Source organism: Vitis riparia, chromosome 4 (genome assembly GCF_004353265.1).
Source record: "Vitis riparia cultivar Riparia Gloire de Montpellier isolate 1030 chromosome 4, EGFV_Vit.rip_1.0, whole genome shotgun sequence".
Lineage (NCBI taxonomy): Eukaryota > Viridiplantae > Streptophyta > Magnoliopsida > Vitales > Vitaceae > Vitis > Vitis riparia.
The window spans coordinates 23,513,993-23,529,725 of record NC_048434.1 but is presented as its reverse complement, the minus strand read 5'-3'; the positions used below and the strand labels follow the sequence as shown (position 1 = coordinate 23,529,725).

At 38.3% G+C, this 15,733-nt stretch overlaps 1 protein-coding gene across 2 annotated transcripts in view; it reads right to left on the bottom strand.

The window, feature by feature from the left end:
- LOC117913060 (phosphatidylinositol 4-kinase beta 1-like) overlaps window positions 1-15,733 on the bottom strand; it is a 53,395-nt gene that overhangs the window by 5,613 nt on the left and 32,049 nt on the right. For both annotated transcript variants that reach the window (XM_034827954.1, XM_034827955.1), the window contains exon 11: window positions 14,507-14,560. In XM_034827954.1, the coding sequence (XP_034683845.1) occupies window positions 14,507-14,560 (54 nt within the window). The remainder of the gene's footprint in view (window positions 1-14,506; window positions 14,561-15,733) is intronic.

Here is a 15,733-nt window from a genome sequence, read left to right as displayed (position 1 = left end):
TGAATAATGAAACTGAGTTGTAATGAGTTATAATTCATCTTTGAACAAAATCTGTTGATCAAAGTTTTATTGGCCAATAGACAGAACATATAAATAAATGCGCCTAAAAAAAAGGGGGCACAACCCTTGTACACAGGATGTATGATACAAAGTGCACAAAGGAAAAAGGAAAGAAAAAAAAGAAAACAAAAGGGCCAAACATAACTGCCCTCGACTGGGATGTCTTTCACCAGTCAGTTTGCAGTTATCATTAATATGATGGTAACGGATGGAATATGGCTTCTAAAGGTGGCTGATGAGTAAACTTTTTCTCCTTCTTGTTTACTATTATGGTTAATGTAACTCAGAACGATGATCTGTAGGCTGAAGAGTGTGGTCTAGCGAGAGGTTTTAGATTGGAAGGGATAGAGTGAATTTTCCATTTGCAATTTGCAAATGACATCATTTGTTTTGCTTAGTGCCAATGAAGAGCATATTTATAAGCTTAAGCTCATTTTTTAACTTCCTGTGGTGGTGCCCAACCTAAAGATCAGCATAAATAACAGTACAGTCTCACTTCATTGGTGCAGATGAGTGGCCCTTATCTATTTAGGTCTCTCCTTGGGAGTCCTGGATCTGCACATGTATACAATCCACAACTAAAGAAAGCTTCTAAATGGCTACATGGGTGGAAAAGAGTTTACCTGTCCTTAAGGGTTAGGAGTAATTTACAGATCTATCTAGCACAACCTACTACCCTTGCATCTCTAAACTCCCAGTAACCCCTAGAGTAAAGTTGGAGGGGACTTTCCATGGTCAGAGAAACCTCTTGATTGGGTGGTTTAAAGTTTAACTTCTGGGTTTGAGGGGGGACTTTTATGACGACTTCCTCATTAGCAAGTGGTTTCACAAGGAACATATTCCTTATTGCATCAAGTGGTTAGAAGCATTTGTTTGCAAAGTAATGGGCGGATTGCCAACTTTTTGTCGTCCAATTTGCACCAATGTCCCAAGGAACATAAGGACCTCATTTGTCATGTCCTTTTTGTTAATCATGGATCACTAAACTCTTTTCAGGAGCATTGGTGCATGGAGAGATCAACCATTCTTCTACCAATATACTGTCCCTAGCACTATTAGGATTTCTTGTCCCAGAATTTTGCTTATAGATTTGATACGCTAATTATTTTCCTCAAGCATAGTCCATTTGAAAGACTAGAAGTCCTTCAAAAGTCAGACTATCACCAACATCCCCTTGAGCATCATCATGCTGGATCAGAGGCCAAGATGCCTTCCTCTTGGGACAATTAAAAATAGACGTCTTTGCTTGATGAAAGCCCTGAAATCAATTTTGATAGGTACTTCTTGGGTAACATGTCTCATATGGGTAGTGAGTGCCTTTTTAAAGATCATAAAGGTGGGATTATCAAGATGTTGGGCTAAATGGTCTCTTATCTCCGAATTTTCCTTGAATGTACTCTTAAGTTCATATTTGGTTGGCTGGATATAGTATATGATAGGATAAAAGATAGGATAACATATCTTATCCCATGTTTGGTTTGTGATGGGATAAGATAAGTTTTCCTATCACTTATACTATCCTATGTTCAATCAAACATGGAATAGGATAAATGATGAAATATATTATCCACTCTTTTTTATATCTTTCCTATATGAGATATATTAATCCTACATTAAAATATGAGATATACACATCTCATGTATCATAAATTTTTTTTTTATATTACATATTTTGAAACATAAAAAATTTAGATTAAAAAAATGAAATTTGAAATTAAAAATGAACTAAAAAAATATATAAAATATATCATAAAATAATACTAATATATGTATTATTTAATATATACAAATTATTTTTATATATTGAATAATATAATATAAAATTTTTTATTTATAAATTTTAAATATTTTAATCATATAATTAACAAATAGACAAAAAAAATTATTTACTAAATTTTAAATTGTAGAACAATATCCAAATAATACTAATGAGAGAAATTTCATTTTTCTTATTAGAAAATATCAGATTACAATATAATTTTTATTTTAAAGAAATATCAAATATTGAAAAATAGTATATTTTTCATTTCATTTTTTTTATTCATTTTACAACTCAAATATAAATATGATATGACATATCTCATTAAAAATGGTATCTTGGGATATCATGTCCATTGGATATAATATCCAGGAATATCATATCTCATTGGAAATAATATCCTAAAATATGCATATCCTATCCAATGGGATATGATATCTTAGGATACATATCTTATCCTATTCAGTCTCATCAAGCAAACATAGTCTTAAAGATTTGATATTCTGATCATTCTTTTCCTCAAGCCTAGGTCATTTGGAAGTCAAAACTCCTTCAAAATTTAGATTGTGGTTAATATCCCTTTGAGCATCATCTTGCTAGAACTGAATGGAAGATTGAGATGCCTCTCTCTTAGGTAGTAGGTGACAATTAGAAATAAACTTCATTGCTCAGTGGAAGCCTTGAACTCAATTTTGAAGCATGCTCCGGGGTAAAGTGTGCCATATGGGCATTGGTTTTCTTTTCGAAGACCATAATGGTGGAAGCAATTCCCATTCCAACCTTAACTCTTGTTATTGTGTAATAAGGAATGGAAGCAAAGAGTGGGCCCAATAACAATTTGGAGAATGACATTGAAAAAAAGAATCGGTTTCCTCATATAGACCCAAGGAAACTGATTTTGATTCCGACTACATATTTATTTTTACAAAAATGCACCCCTCAACACCACCCATTCTTCTCTTCTCACCATCACCCAAATGGGTATATGTCGTACCAATATTAGCCATGCAATTTTTCAATTCTTATTTTTATAATTAAAAAGACAATCTTAAAAATTATGATTAGGCTCTTTTAAAATAAAGTAAAATTAGAAAATATAAAATATTAGCACAATTACTTGGATTTTTTTTTAAAAATTTTCATAAATATTTTGCACATTTAAATATTTAATGTTATTTGTTATATTTATAGATTTCTTAAAATAGGTTATAATCAAATCCATATTAGTACAATATTTACAAATATCAGATAAAAAAATATGATATTAAAAATGGCAATTATTTAAAAATAATTATAATATATCATTCATTTTCATTCCTTATAATTAGTAATCAACTCAAAGTCGACGATGTTCATTCACATACTCTTTTTTGATTGTTTTATAAACACTTTGATCAAATTTCTAATTTTGATTCCGGCTCCATCTATTTTGTTTCCCCGTCATTTTGATTCCATGTCTCCTCCATTTTGTTTCCTTAAAGTTTAATAAACATGCCATAAGATGCTTGAAAGAGGTACATCATTGGTTGTTCCAAACTGGAAGGTTGATTGGAATTTAATGAAAACCCCTTTTTGGGTATTTGAGTAAGAGAGGGCTACGAAAATATTTTCATTGGTTGTAAGGAAGACTGGAGCTTTCTAGAGTGGGTGGCTCATCATTGTGAATTTTAGATTAGCAAATGGGGAAGCCAAAAAGCTGGTCAAGAAAGGAGCCATCCCTCCATTGATTTTGTCAGGAAGCTTCTACTCTCTTATATCATCCAAGTATTTCCATTACTTTTGCCTCTTACCTTAGTTTGAGTTCTAGGATGGATATTGGGTTTGCCTTCTTCACTAAGAGACACTATCCTAAGTTGGCATGGGAGTTTTGTGGGAAAGAAGCGTAGGAAGGTGTGAAGGGGATGCTTCAGTGTGCTTATGTTGGATTATTTGGAAAGAGAGAAATTACAAATCATTTTGAAATATGGAACGGTTAGATAAAACTCCTCAGATATCATTATTGTGTACCCTTTTGCTTTAAGCTAAAAGGTTCTTAAGATGCAACTTTAATGTCTATGTTAGAATTAGTTGATTGATTGCATTTTAGAAAAAAAGTAGAGAAATGTTTTCATCACTTTCGCCTTTAATCCAATTAGTGCCCTTTGTATACTTCCAATGTAGTTAGCCGTGCTCCTTTCTAGTTAGCACTATTAATAATATTTTGTTTACCACTTTGGAGAAAAGGACATTCTTGTTCATCCTCAAGAAGCAAGAAGATTTGGTTTCATATGAACCATAGATGCAATCTATGTAAAGCATTCCAACATCGTGCACAGATTTCTTCTTTGCTTTAAGGTACTGAAAGTTATTTCTTTGTTAAGTATTTCTTGGGTTTTTTTTGCTCTACCCAAAAACTCCCTAGAATCTTAGAGAGGAGGTATTGTGCAAAGGAAAAAGAGGAAAGTTAATAGAATAACTCTATAATGTATTGTTTGCTTTCTACCAAAGGACAAGAATCAAAGAGTTTTTGAAAGGACTTAGTTATATATTCTGTAGGTCTTGTTTCATGCGGTCTAAGAATGCAGTTGGGGTAGGTGATAGTTGTTATTGGTTCTTACACTTTTCTTTCTTGCCATTATGTTTGGATGACCTTCTAATACACATCCTAGGTACAATGAGTTCCCCTCTAACCCTTTAATACATCGATTATTACTTATGGGAAGAATAAAAGGAAACATGTATAGATAAATAAAATGATTGAAGATGAAACCGAATTCTCCCCTATCCATAAGGTGGGTATTAAGATTATGTGAGATTTGAAGGGATAGATGAAAAAGACAAAAACCATAGGAATAAGAAGGTCACGGCTGTTGAAGGATAGCAAATGGTTGTTGCTAGTATGGGTCACAATACTCTCGTTGGGCCGACCAATGAGGAAAGGGAGGTGGCCTTTGACCTGTTGAGGGCAATCTTGGCAAACGAGAGAGTGAGGGGTTGTTCACCTATGTTAGAGTTGGGGGATGAGGAGGGTGTTGATGGGGCCTTTTCGATAAGGGAGTTAGGAGGCGGGTTATTGGAGGAAGAGGGAGAGGCTTCAGATTCATGGATGACCAGTTGCCTGGCGAATTTTTGCTACTGCTTGGGTATGCCAACCAAGCTTTTTGAGGGGGAGATTTTGAAGCTTCTTAAAAGGATGAAAGGGAGAAAAGAACAGAAGGGGAAGGTCATTGGCAAAAGGAGGAAACTTTAGAAGTCCTTAAGATTTGAACTAGAATTGAAAAAACTTGAGTGCTCAGTGAACTATAGTGGTTCAAGATGGGTGTGTGGAGGAACCACCTTGAGCTAAATGAAGCTACGAATTTTATCATGGAATATAAGAGGGACCCATGACAGTGATAAGAGAAAGGTGATTAAGGCTTTAATTAAGTCTTAGAAAGTGGATTTGGTTTGTCTACAGAAAACTAAGATTCAAGAGATGTCCAATAGGATAGTACGAAGTCTTGGCGTGGGAAGATGCTTAAAATGAGGTCATTGAGAATTTAGAGTTAAAAGACTTGTCTCTACAAGCAGGCCCATTCACTTGGAGTGGCAGCCTGAACAATCAATCTAAATCGAGACTTGATCGTTTCATGGTCTCTGAGGATTAGGAATGTCACCTTATTGGGGTTGTATAGTGTGTTTTCCCTGGACCAGTCTCTAATCACTTTCCTATTCTACTTCATGGGGGAGGGCTAAGGAGAGGCCCCATGCCTTTTAGATTTGAAAAATATGTGGTTGAAAGAGGAGGGCTTTAACGATATGTTGTAAGTTTGGTGGGAAGGGTTCAATTTCAATAGGTTAGCTAGTTTTTTTTTTACTACAAATTTGAAAGCCATGAAATCTCTCCCGAGAGACTAGAATAAGGAAGTCCTTAGTAAGATTGAAATCAAAAAGGATTTGGCCTTAAACCAAGTGGACTTTTGGGATAAAGAAGAGAGAGCCCGTACACTTTCCATGGAAGATATGGAAGCTAGGAGAGAAGCAAGGAAGCAATATAAAAAATGGGTTCTCTTGGAGACAGAAATCATAAGAAGTGTGGTTGAAGAAGGGGATAGAAATACTAGATTTTTCTATAAGGCGGCTAATGCTCATAGGAAGAGGAATTTGATGGCTAGAGTTAAAATTAATGAAACTTGGTTAACATAGTTAAAGGAGTGGCCAGAGCCTTCCAAAACCTTCTGACTACTACAAGAGATAGGAGACCCAGTGTAAGCAAACTCTCTTTTGAGAGGTTAGAGACTTAGGAGGTGGCAAGGTTGGAGGAGCCTTTTTCAAAGGAGGTTTTTGGTGCCCTTTTGGGTTTTAGTGGGGACAAAGCGCCAGGCCTGGATGGGTTTTCTATGGCCTTCTGGTAGTTTTCATGGAAGTTTGTGAAGGATGAGATTATAGGCTTTTTCAAGGAGTTTCATGAACACGATCATTTTGTCAAAAACTTGAATGCAACCTTGTTAGGTTGATCCCAAAGAGAGGGGGAGCGGAAGACTTGAGGGATTTTAGGCCAATCAACTTGGTGGGAAGGTTGTATAAGTGGTTGGCCAATGTGCTAGCCAACAAGCTAAAATTGGTGGTAGCCAGGTGATTTCCAAGGCCTAATATACTTTTGTGGAGGGTAGACAAATTTTGGATGAAGTGCTTATTGTCAATGAGGCCATTGATTTGATCGTGAAAAGCAATGATTGTGCAATTTTGTGCAAACTTGATATAGAGAAGGCATATGATCATGTGGACTGATCCTTCTTGCTTTTGGTCATGAATAAGATGGGTTTTGGGGAGAAGTGGATAGGGCGGATCAAGTTGTGTATATCCATAGCTAGCTTCTTTGCTTTGGTCAATACCCCTTTAGGTATTTCCCAAAGCTCTAAGGGTCTAAGGCAGGGAGACCTCATTTCGCTCTATTTATTTGTGATTGCAAAGGAGACACTTAGCTACCTCCTAAAGAGAGCAATGAATGGGGGTTTTTTGTCTGCTTGTCAGGTGAGGGGTAGAGGTGGTGAAGGGATTCAGGTTTCCCACTTATTGTTTGCTGATGATATACTTATATTTTGTGAGGCTTCTCAAGATCAGGTGACTTATTTATGTTGGCTACTTATGGGGTTTGAGGTCATTTCGGTGTTAAGAATAAATTTGGATAAAAGCGAGTTAATTCCACTAGGGTGTGTTGATAATGTGAAGGATTTGGTTGTTAAGCTTGGTTGCAAGGTCGGAAGCCTCCCTTCTTCTTACTTGGGGATGCCATTGGGTGCTACTTTTAAGTCCATGGCAACTTGGGATGAAATGGAAGAGAGGTTCCACAAGGTTGGAGGAGCCTTTTTGGTGCCCTTTTGGGTTTTAGTGGGGACAAAGCGCCAGGCCTGGATGGGTTTTCTATGGCCTTCTGGTAGTTTTCATGGAAGTTTGTGAAGGATGAGATTATAGGCTTTTTCAAGGAGTTTCATGAACACGATCATTTTGTCAAAAACTTGAATGCAACCTTGTTAGGTTGATCCCAAAGAGAGGGGGAGCGGAAGACTTGAGGGATTTTAGGCCAATCAACTTGGTGGGAAGGTTGTATAAGTGGTTGGCCAATGTGCTAGCCAACAAGCTAAAATTGGTGGTAGCCAGGTGATTTCCAAGGCCTAATATACTTTTGTGGAGGGTAGACAAATTTTGGATGAAGTGCTTATTGTCAATGAGGCCATTGATTTGATCGTGAAAAGCAATGATTGTGCAATTTTGTGCAAACTTGATATAGAGAAGGCATATGATCATGTGGACTGATCCTTCTTGCTTTTGGTCATGAATAAGATGGGTTTTGGGGAGAAGTGGATAGGGCGGATCAAGTTGTGTATATCCATAGCTAGCTTCTTTGCTTTGGTCAATACCCCTTTAGGTATTTCCCAAAGCTCTAAGGGTCTAAGGCAGGGAGACCTCATTTCGCTCTATTTATTTGTGATTGCAAAGGAGACACTTAGCTACCTCCTAAAGAGAGCAATGAATGGGGGTTTTTTGTCTGCTTGTCAGGTGAGGGGTAGAGGTGGTGAAGGGATTCAGGTTTCCCACTTATTGTTTGCTGATGATATACTTATATTTTGTGAGGCTTCTCAAGATCAGGTGACTTATTTATGTTGGCTACTTATGGGGTTTGAGGTCATTTCGGTGTTAAGAATAAATTTGGATAAAAGCGAGTTAATTCCACTAGGGTGTGTTGATAATGTGAAGGATTTGGTTGTTAAGCTTGGTTGCAAGGTCGGAAGCCTCCCTTCTTCTTACTTGGGGATGCCATTGGGTGCTACTTTTAAGTCCATGGCAACTTGGGATGAAATGGAAGAGAGGTTCCACAAGGTTGGAGGAGCCTTTTTGGTGCCCTTTTGGGTTTTAGTGGGGACAAAGCGCCAGGCCTGGATGGGTTTTCTATGGCCTTCTGGTAGTTTTCATGGAAGTTTGTGAAGGATGAGATTATAGGCTTTTTCAAGGAGTTTCATGAACACGATCATTTTGTCAAAAACTTGAATGCAACCTTGTTAGGTTGATCCCAAAGAGAGGGGGAGCGGAAGACTTGAGGGATTTTAGGCCAATCAACTTGGTGGGAAGGTTGTATAAGTGGTTGGCCAATGTGCTAGCCAACAAGCTAAAATTGGTGGTAGCCAGGTGATTTCCAAGGCCTAATATACTTTTGTGGAGGGTAGACAAATTTTGGATGAAGTGCTTATTGTCAATGAGGCCATTGATTTGATCGTGAAAAGCAATGATTGTGCAATTTTGTGCAAACTTGATATAGAGAAGGCATATGATCATGTGGACTGATCCTTCTTGCTTTTGGTCATGAATAAGATGGGTTTTGGGGAGAAGTGGATAGGGCGGATCAAGTTGTGTATATCCATAGCTAGCTTCTTTGCTTTGGTCAATACCCCTTTAGGTATTTCCCAAAGCTCTAAGGGTCTAAGGCAGGGAGACCTCATTTCGCTCTATTTATTTGTGATTGCAAAGGAGACACTTAGCTACCTCCTAAAGAGAGCAATGAATGGGGGTTTTTTGTCTGCTTGTCAGGTGAGGGGTAGAGGTGGTGAAGGGATTCAGGTTTCCCACTTATTGTTTGCTGATGATATACTTATATTTTGTGAGGCTTCTCAAGATCAGGTGACTTATTTATGTTGGCTACTTATGGGGTTTGAGGTCATTTCGGTGTTAAGAATAAATTTGGATAAAAGCGAGTTAATTCCACTAGGGTGTGTTGATAATGTGAAGGATTTGGTTGTTAAGCTTGGTTGCAAGGTCGGAAGCCTCCCTTCTTCTTACTTGGGGATGCCATTGGGTGCTACTTTTAAGTCCATGGCAACTTGGGATGAAATGGAAGAGAGGTTCCACAACAAATTGGCTATGTGGGAGAGACAATACATTTCTAAAGGAGGGAGAATCACCTTGATTTGAAGCACTTTGTCTAGCTTGCCCATTTATTTCATGTCTTTGTTTTCCATGCCAAGGATGGTCAGATTGAGATTAAAGTAGATTCAAAGGGATTTTTTGTGTGAGGCTCGTGAACAAAAACCTCATTTTGTAAGTTAGGCAACCATTTGCTTAGACAAAAGAAAATGAGGATTAGAGGTCAAGTGTCTTTCTACTCTCAACAAGGGCTTTTCTATGCAAATGGAGGAGGCTCTTTGCGAACAAGAAAGGAGTCTTTCGGAATCAAGTGATCAGGGGGAAGGATGGGGAAAAACAAGGGGGATGGTGTTCTCAAGAAGTAAGGGAAGGGTATGGTGTGGGGTTGAGGAAAGAGATTAGGAAGGATTGACACCTTATTAGTAGTAGACTTTCCTTTGTGGTGGGTAACGAGCGGAGGGTGAAATTTTGGAAGGATAAGTGGTGTGGGGTCATGCCTTTGTGCGATTCCTTCCCCACTTTATTTGCTTTAGCTGTATCCAAGGAGGCTTGGATGAAAGATGTTTGAAATTTCTCAAATGGAGAGGGGAGTTGGAGCAATCTCTCTTCTTTAGACCTTTTAATGATTGGGAAGTCGATGAAGTATAGAGTTTCTTGTTATGTCTTCATGGGAAGAGAGTGTAGAGGGATGAGGAGGACCAAGTGCTTTGAACGGAGACAAAGAGTGGCAAATTCTCTATTAAGTTTTTTTTTTTTATAGATAAAAAGAAATATAATAAACAAAAAGAGGAAACACCAAACTCTAGGTATACAGGGAGTATACAAAAGCAGCCCACAGACTCAAAACCAAGGAAGGGGAAAGAAACAACAACCCCTACCCTTACTTAGAGCCTAGCCACTCAAAAAAGCTAACAAGAGAAAAAATGTTCAAAACTATAAACACCCTAACCCAAGACCAAAGATTACATACAAAATAATGTTTCAGCCTTTAGAGTGAAAGCCCTCATTCCCAAAAGCCAACAAATTTCTTTCCTTCCAGACTAACCAAAATATACATAAGGAGGCCATTTGGCACGCCTTTTTACAGGTTTTCCCCACAAACGCTCCATGCCATCCAAGTAGAGTTTCCTTAACTGAACCAGAGAGAACCCAAGCCACACCAAAGAGGGGGAAAAGAAGATTCCACAATGCCCGCGTCTTAACACAATGAAGTAAATGGTGATCCACCGTTTCTGCTTTAGAAAGGCAGAGAAAACACCTATTTGCCAAAGAGTACCACCTCCTCTGGAGTTGCTCCAAAGTTAAGATTTTGCCCCAGGAAGCTTCCCAAGCGAAGAAAACTACCTTAGGAGGCACATTCGCTCTCCAAATACTACCATAAGGGAACAAAGCAGAACCTCCGGGCTCCAGAATAGAATAGAGCGACTTGACTGAGAAAACTCCACTTCTAGATGCTACCCACACCACTTTATCCTCGTCCTCCCTTTGCACTCTAAAGGCTTGGATTTTTAGCATAAACCGCTCCACCATCTCAATCTCCCAATCATTAAGCGCCCTTGAGAAAAGAGGGGTCCAACCATCCCCCACACCATCTGGGTTCCACACATCTGATACCCAGGCATCTTTAGCCAGGGATATGGCAAATAAAGAAGGGAAGGACTTACAAAGAGGCTTATCTTCACACCACTTATTCTTCCAGAATCCCACTCTCCTACCACTACCCACACGATAGGCTAAACTGCTATACATACCCATCCACTCCTTTCTAACAGCTTTCCAAAGCCCTACACTATGCCTCCCGCTTACGGCCTGAGTACACCATCCTCCCTCCTCTACACCATATTTGTGACTGATCACTTGCTTCCACAAAGCCTCACTTTCAATGGCAAAGCACCAATTCCACTTACCCAAGAGAGCTTTATTCATCAAAGCTAATTTCTCACACCGAAACCACATTTCTTTCTTTCCAGACAAACCAAGTTCCACCTAACAAGATGTGGCCTCTGCTCAAGAGCTCCTCCCCCCCACAGGAAGTCCCTCTAAATCTTCTCCAACCTCAGCCTTACTTTTCTGGGCAAATAAAAGAGAGACATGAAGTAAACAGGCAAGCTAGAGAGAGTGCTTCAAATTAGGGTGAGTCTTCCCCCTTTTGATATATATTGTCTCTTCCACATAGTCAGCCTTTTCCGAAACCTCTCTTCAACACTATCCCATACCACCTCTGATTTGAAGGGTGCCCCCAAAGGCAGACCCAAATAACAAGAAGGCGGACCACCCACTTTACAGCCCAACTCCAATGCCAAATCCTCTATATCATTCACCCTTCCCATCAGAATAAGCTCACTCTTCTCCAAGTTAACTCTCAACCCTGAGCAAGCCTCAAACCACATGAGAAGTCAGCTTAGATGCATCAACTGATCCTGAGACTCCTCACAAAACACCAAGGTGTCATCCACAAAAAGCAAGTGAGATATCAAAATCCTCTCTCCACCCCTGCCTCTTACCCTCCACCCTGATAAAAAGCCCCCACTAATGGCCCTTTTCAATAAGCAACTAAACACCTCCATAGCTATCACGAACAGATAAGGGGAGAGGGGGTCTCCTTGTCTCAAACCCCTTGAACTTTGGAAAAACCCAGAGGGAGAACCATTTATAAGAACAAAGAATCTTATAGTAGAAATACACCACTCTATCCACTTAATCCATCTCTCCCCAAAGCCCATTTTTTTAAGCATTGCCAACAAGAACTTCCAACAGACATGATCATAGGTCTTCTCTATATCCAACTTGCACATCACACCCCCTGGATTGCTTTTCAACCTAGAATCCACAGCCTCATTTGCAATCAAAACTGCATCAAGTATTTTTCTACCCTCCACAAAGGCATTTTGGGGTTTCGAAATCACTTTTCCCATTACCTTCTTGATTCTATTTGTCAACACCTTGGCCAACAACTTGTAAAGGCTTCCCACAAGGCTAATCGGTCTAAAATCTTTCAAATCTTCTGCACCTCCCTTTTTAGGGACTAAAACCAAGAAGGTGGCATTTAGAGATTTTACAAATCTGCCCCTTTCATGAAATTCTCTAAAAAAGGCCATAATCTCAACCTTCACCACATCCCAACAAAAAAAACCAAAACACCATGGTAAAACCATCCGGCCCCGAGGCTTTGTCTTTGCCTAGATCTGAAAGAGCTGCAAACACATCTTCCTTTGAGAAAGGAACCTCCAACCCCTCAGCCTCACTACTATCTGAAAGTTCTCAGTCAAGTCTCTCTATGAAGCCTTAAGAGTTAGGTTTTCCAAATCCTTTCCCAATGAAAATCATTTGGAATTCATGGGTATAGCCCAAAGTGAGCTTCTTTGCTTGGGAGGCAATGGGGAAGCACTTTAACATTGGATCAAATTCAGAAAAGAGGATGGTCTTTAGCAAATAGATATTATTTTTGTCAAATGCTTTATTTATAAATCGCATCCTTCTCCACTGTGTAAAGATAAGGGCTTTATGGGAAATGTTCTTTACTCTTTTTGAGGTGTCTTAGGTGCTTTCTTCTTTAATTAGGTCAACACTTTTGGGTTGGAATGGATCATGTGTGGGCAAAAAGTGAAAAGAAGTTTGGAGAGCAAGCCCCTTATGTATTTTATGGGCAGTGTGGAAGGCAAGGAATAGAATTTGCCTTTGAAGACAACATACTTTCCATTCAAAGGCTAAAAAGTTCTTTTGTTTGCTTTATTTGGCCAGAGACTGAGAAATTTATAAAGGATGGTCCTTTGACGTTAATTGGTTTCATTGATTGGTTGGCCTCTCATTGAGGGTGGAGATGTTTTTTGCACCTCCATTTTGGCAGCTTTTTTTGTTGGAGTTGTGTGAGGGTGGGTGTATTTATCTTGTATACACGCCTCTTTTTAATATATATATATATACTCTTCTTTACTTATCAAAAAAAAAAAGAAGAGGTAAAGGAAAAAATAGCACAGTCAAGAAGGGAATAATTACCCATAGAATACTAATACCCGACAAGGGTGTCTTTTGTTGATGGAGTTTGGGCGCAAGGGCAATAACAAAAACTAACCAGAAATATCTCTTCAATGTTTGTGTCTGGAGGAAGGTCCACCTCAGAAACAATAAAAACATAATGGCATTTGATTTTTTTCCCTTGAATGTTTTCTTTTCCTCATTGAAAACAAGTGTTAGCAATCAGATAGATGGTCTTACTATTAACAAGAGTGATTACAGCGTTTTAACTAAGTCTCTAATATGTTCTGACTGTAATGAGGAATAGACTTAGAAGAGCTTTTCGAAATCCTTGTTGGAGTGGTCTTGGGATGTGATGGGCATAGAGATCTTCACAATGTTAGATTTTTTAGATAGCCTTAAATGTGAATAGATAGGTCTTTTTGTTATCTATCTTTTTCAATTACTTTTTTCCTTTCTTTTTGGTGCCTTTTGTGTACCACATGTGTAGATTGGGTGCACCCTTTTTGTTAGGCATTGGCCTTTTAATATATTATCCATTTGCCTATTTAAAAAAAAAAAAGGCTTAGAAGAGCTTTCTATAATGTACTTCCCTAGTAGAAATATGTGGTTTGAGAAACACAACTTGTATGTTTAATTAAGTAAATATAGACAACCTATGAGATATCCAGTTTATGTCTTAAAATCAACAAAGAAAGGTGCAGTTAAAAATTGATGCAAATGCATACAGAAGACCCTCAATTTTGTGTGTCCCACTATATTCCAACATTGAAACCATGGATGGTAAGGTCTAGTTTGGGGTAGAATTGAAGTCCTTTGAAATCCCTGCTGAAAAGAGATTACAGGGAGGGTAGAAGGCAGAGCATTGGAGAGAGGTAGATGCTTTTTCCAGGCCTCCAGCTAAATCAAGTTTGGGAAGAAGAGTTTATCTTGGTTGCAAGAAGGAATGGAATCATGGTGCAAAGGTAAAGTTGTGCTCCCTTTTTGCAAGGTTTGGATGGAAGGGGGGAGGGTTTATTTGCTTGAGCTGCCTAGAAATGGTGCAAGGAGTTATCTTCAGTGCTTTGTTTGCACTAGCAAAGCAAATAAATTTTTGTTGGCTTTTCCAGAAGGTAAAAAGCTTTCCATGAGGTTAGGATACCCTTGGTAAGAAGCTTTGGAAAATTTACATCAACACATAAACTGCAAATACTGATATTAAACACCTCAACTGATATTTCAGACCATATTTGTGCTCATTCATATATATATATGAGCCAGTGAACTATGCATATGGGTCCAGAATGTGTGAGCACATGCATGCATCTGGAAGAGGATGGTAAGAAATTATCATACCTGCAGAAGATAGCACACTAGAGAATATCCAGCCATACTTTCAACAAAGTTCCTCTGCAATAAAAAATCAGTTCCCAGAACCAAAAGGTAAAATCAAATCTCTAAAAGAATATAAATCAATCTTTTTTTCTTCCCTTAGGAAGTCTAAACAACGATAAAAATCAATCAGAATATGTGATTAGCAAGAACAATAACTTCAAGAATGCAGAAACAACCCTGGTATACAGAAAAAATATATAGAACATCCAACCATGATGGAAAAAGGAAAAGGGCCCACCTAAAGGGACTTAGGACTTTTTTTTTTTTTTCAGAAACAGAAAATACATTGATAATAATAAAGATGAAGAGAAGGGTGAGAGATCCTTCCCTCAAAGTACAAAACCTGATCAAAGTGAAAGTATACCCTCCACTGTACTAGGAGAAATACTCATAAAAGCATGTAAAAAAACTCTCAAAAATAAAAACCAAACTCTCTCAAAAGTTATCTACCCCTTTCTAATTACAAACCGAAAGCCAACTAAGCAGAATAACATTAAGGGGAATTCCTCTAAAAGTGAGGGTACAAGAAGCCCAAAAAGAGGAGTAGAAATGAAAAAGATCCCATAACATCCCTTCTGTTCTACACTTTTCCTCAAAAATCTTAGTATGTTTCTCTCGCCACACAACCTACAATACAGTGATACATGCTACATGCCAAAGCATCTTGCCTCTAATTGAATTCCCCAAGCCCCTAAATGAAATAATCATCATATCTCCAATACTCTTTGGTAGAACCCAATCCAAATTAGTTACACTGAAGAGCTTATGCCAAAGCCCCAATGTTATTGGGCAATGTAGAAAAAGATGATCAATTGATTCTCGACTCTCTTTGCATAAAATGCATCAATGAGTACTAAATCCAGAAAAGATGGACTACTCTCCCTCAAATAATCCTTAAACCAAGAGAACAAGGAAGACATTGGGAAAAATTGTGTCCTAGCAAGCACAATAATTTCATTTCTATGCATTTACATAAGTTGCAAACCACCTTTGTAGCAGAAGATGAAACACAGAAACAACTTTAACTAAAATTCAAACAAGAGTTGCTAAATTGAGGAGAGTACCTCACAAAACTGAATAGAATGGCCAATAGTTTGCTCAGAATTGAGCACAGGGGGAAATGCTGAAAAAGAACGAAGTCCACCTTTGCAGAGTTCAGCTCTTAAGTAGTTTGAAGACATAAAAATA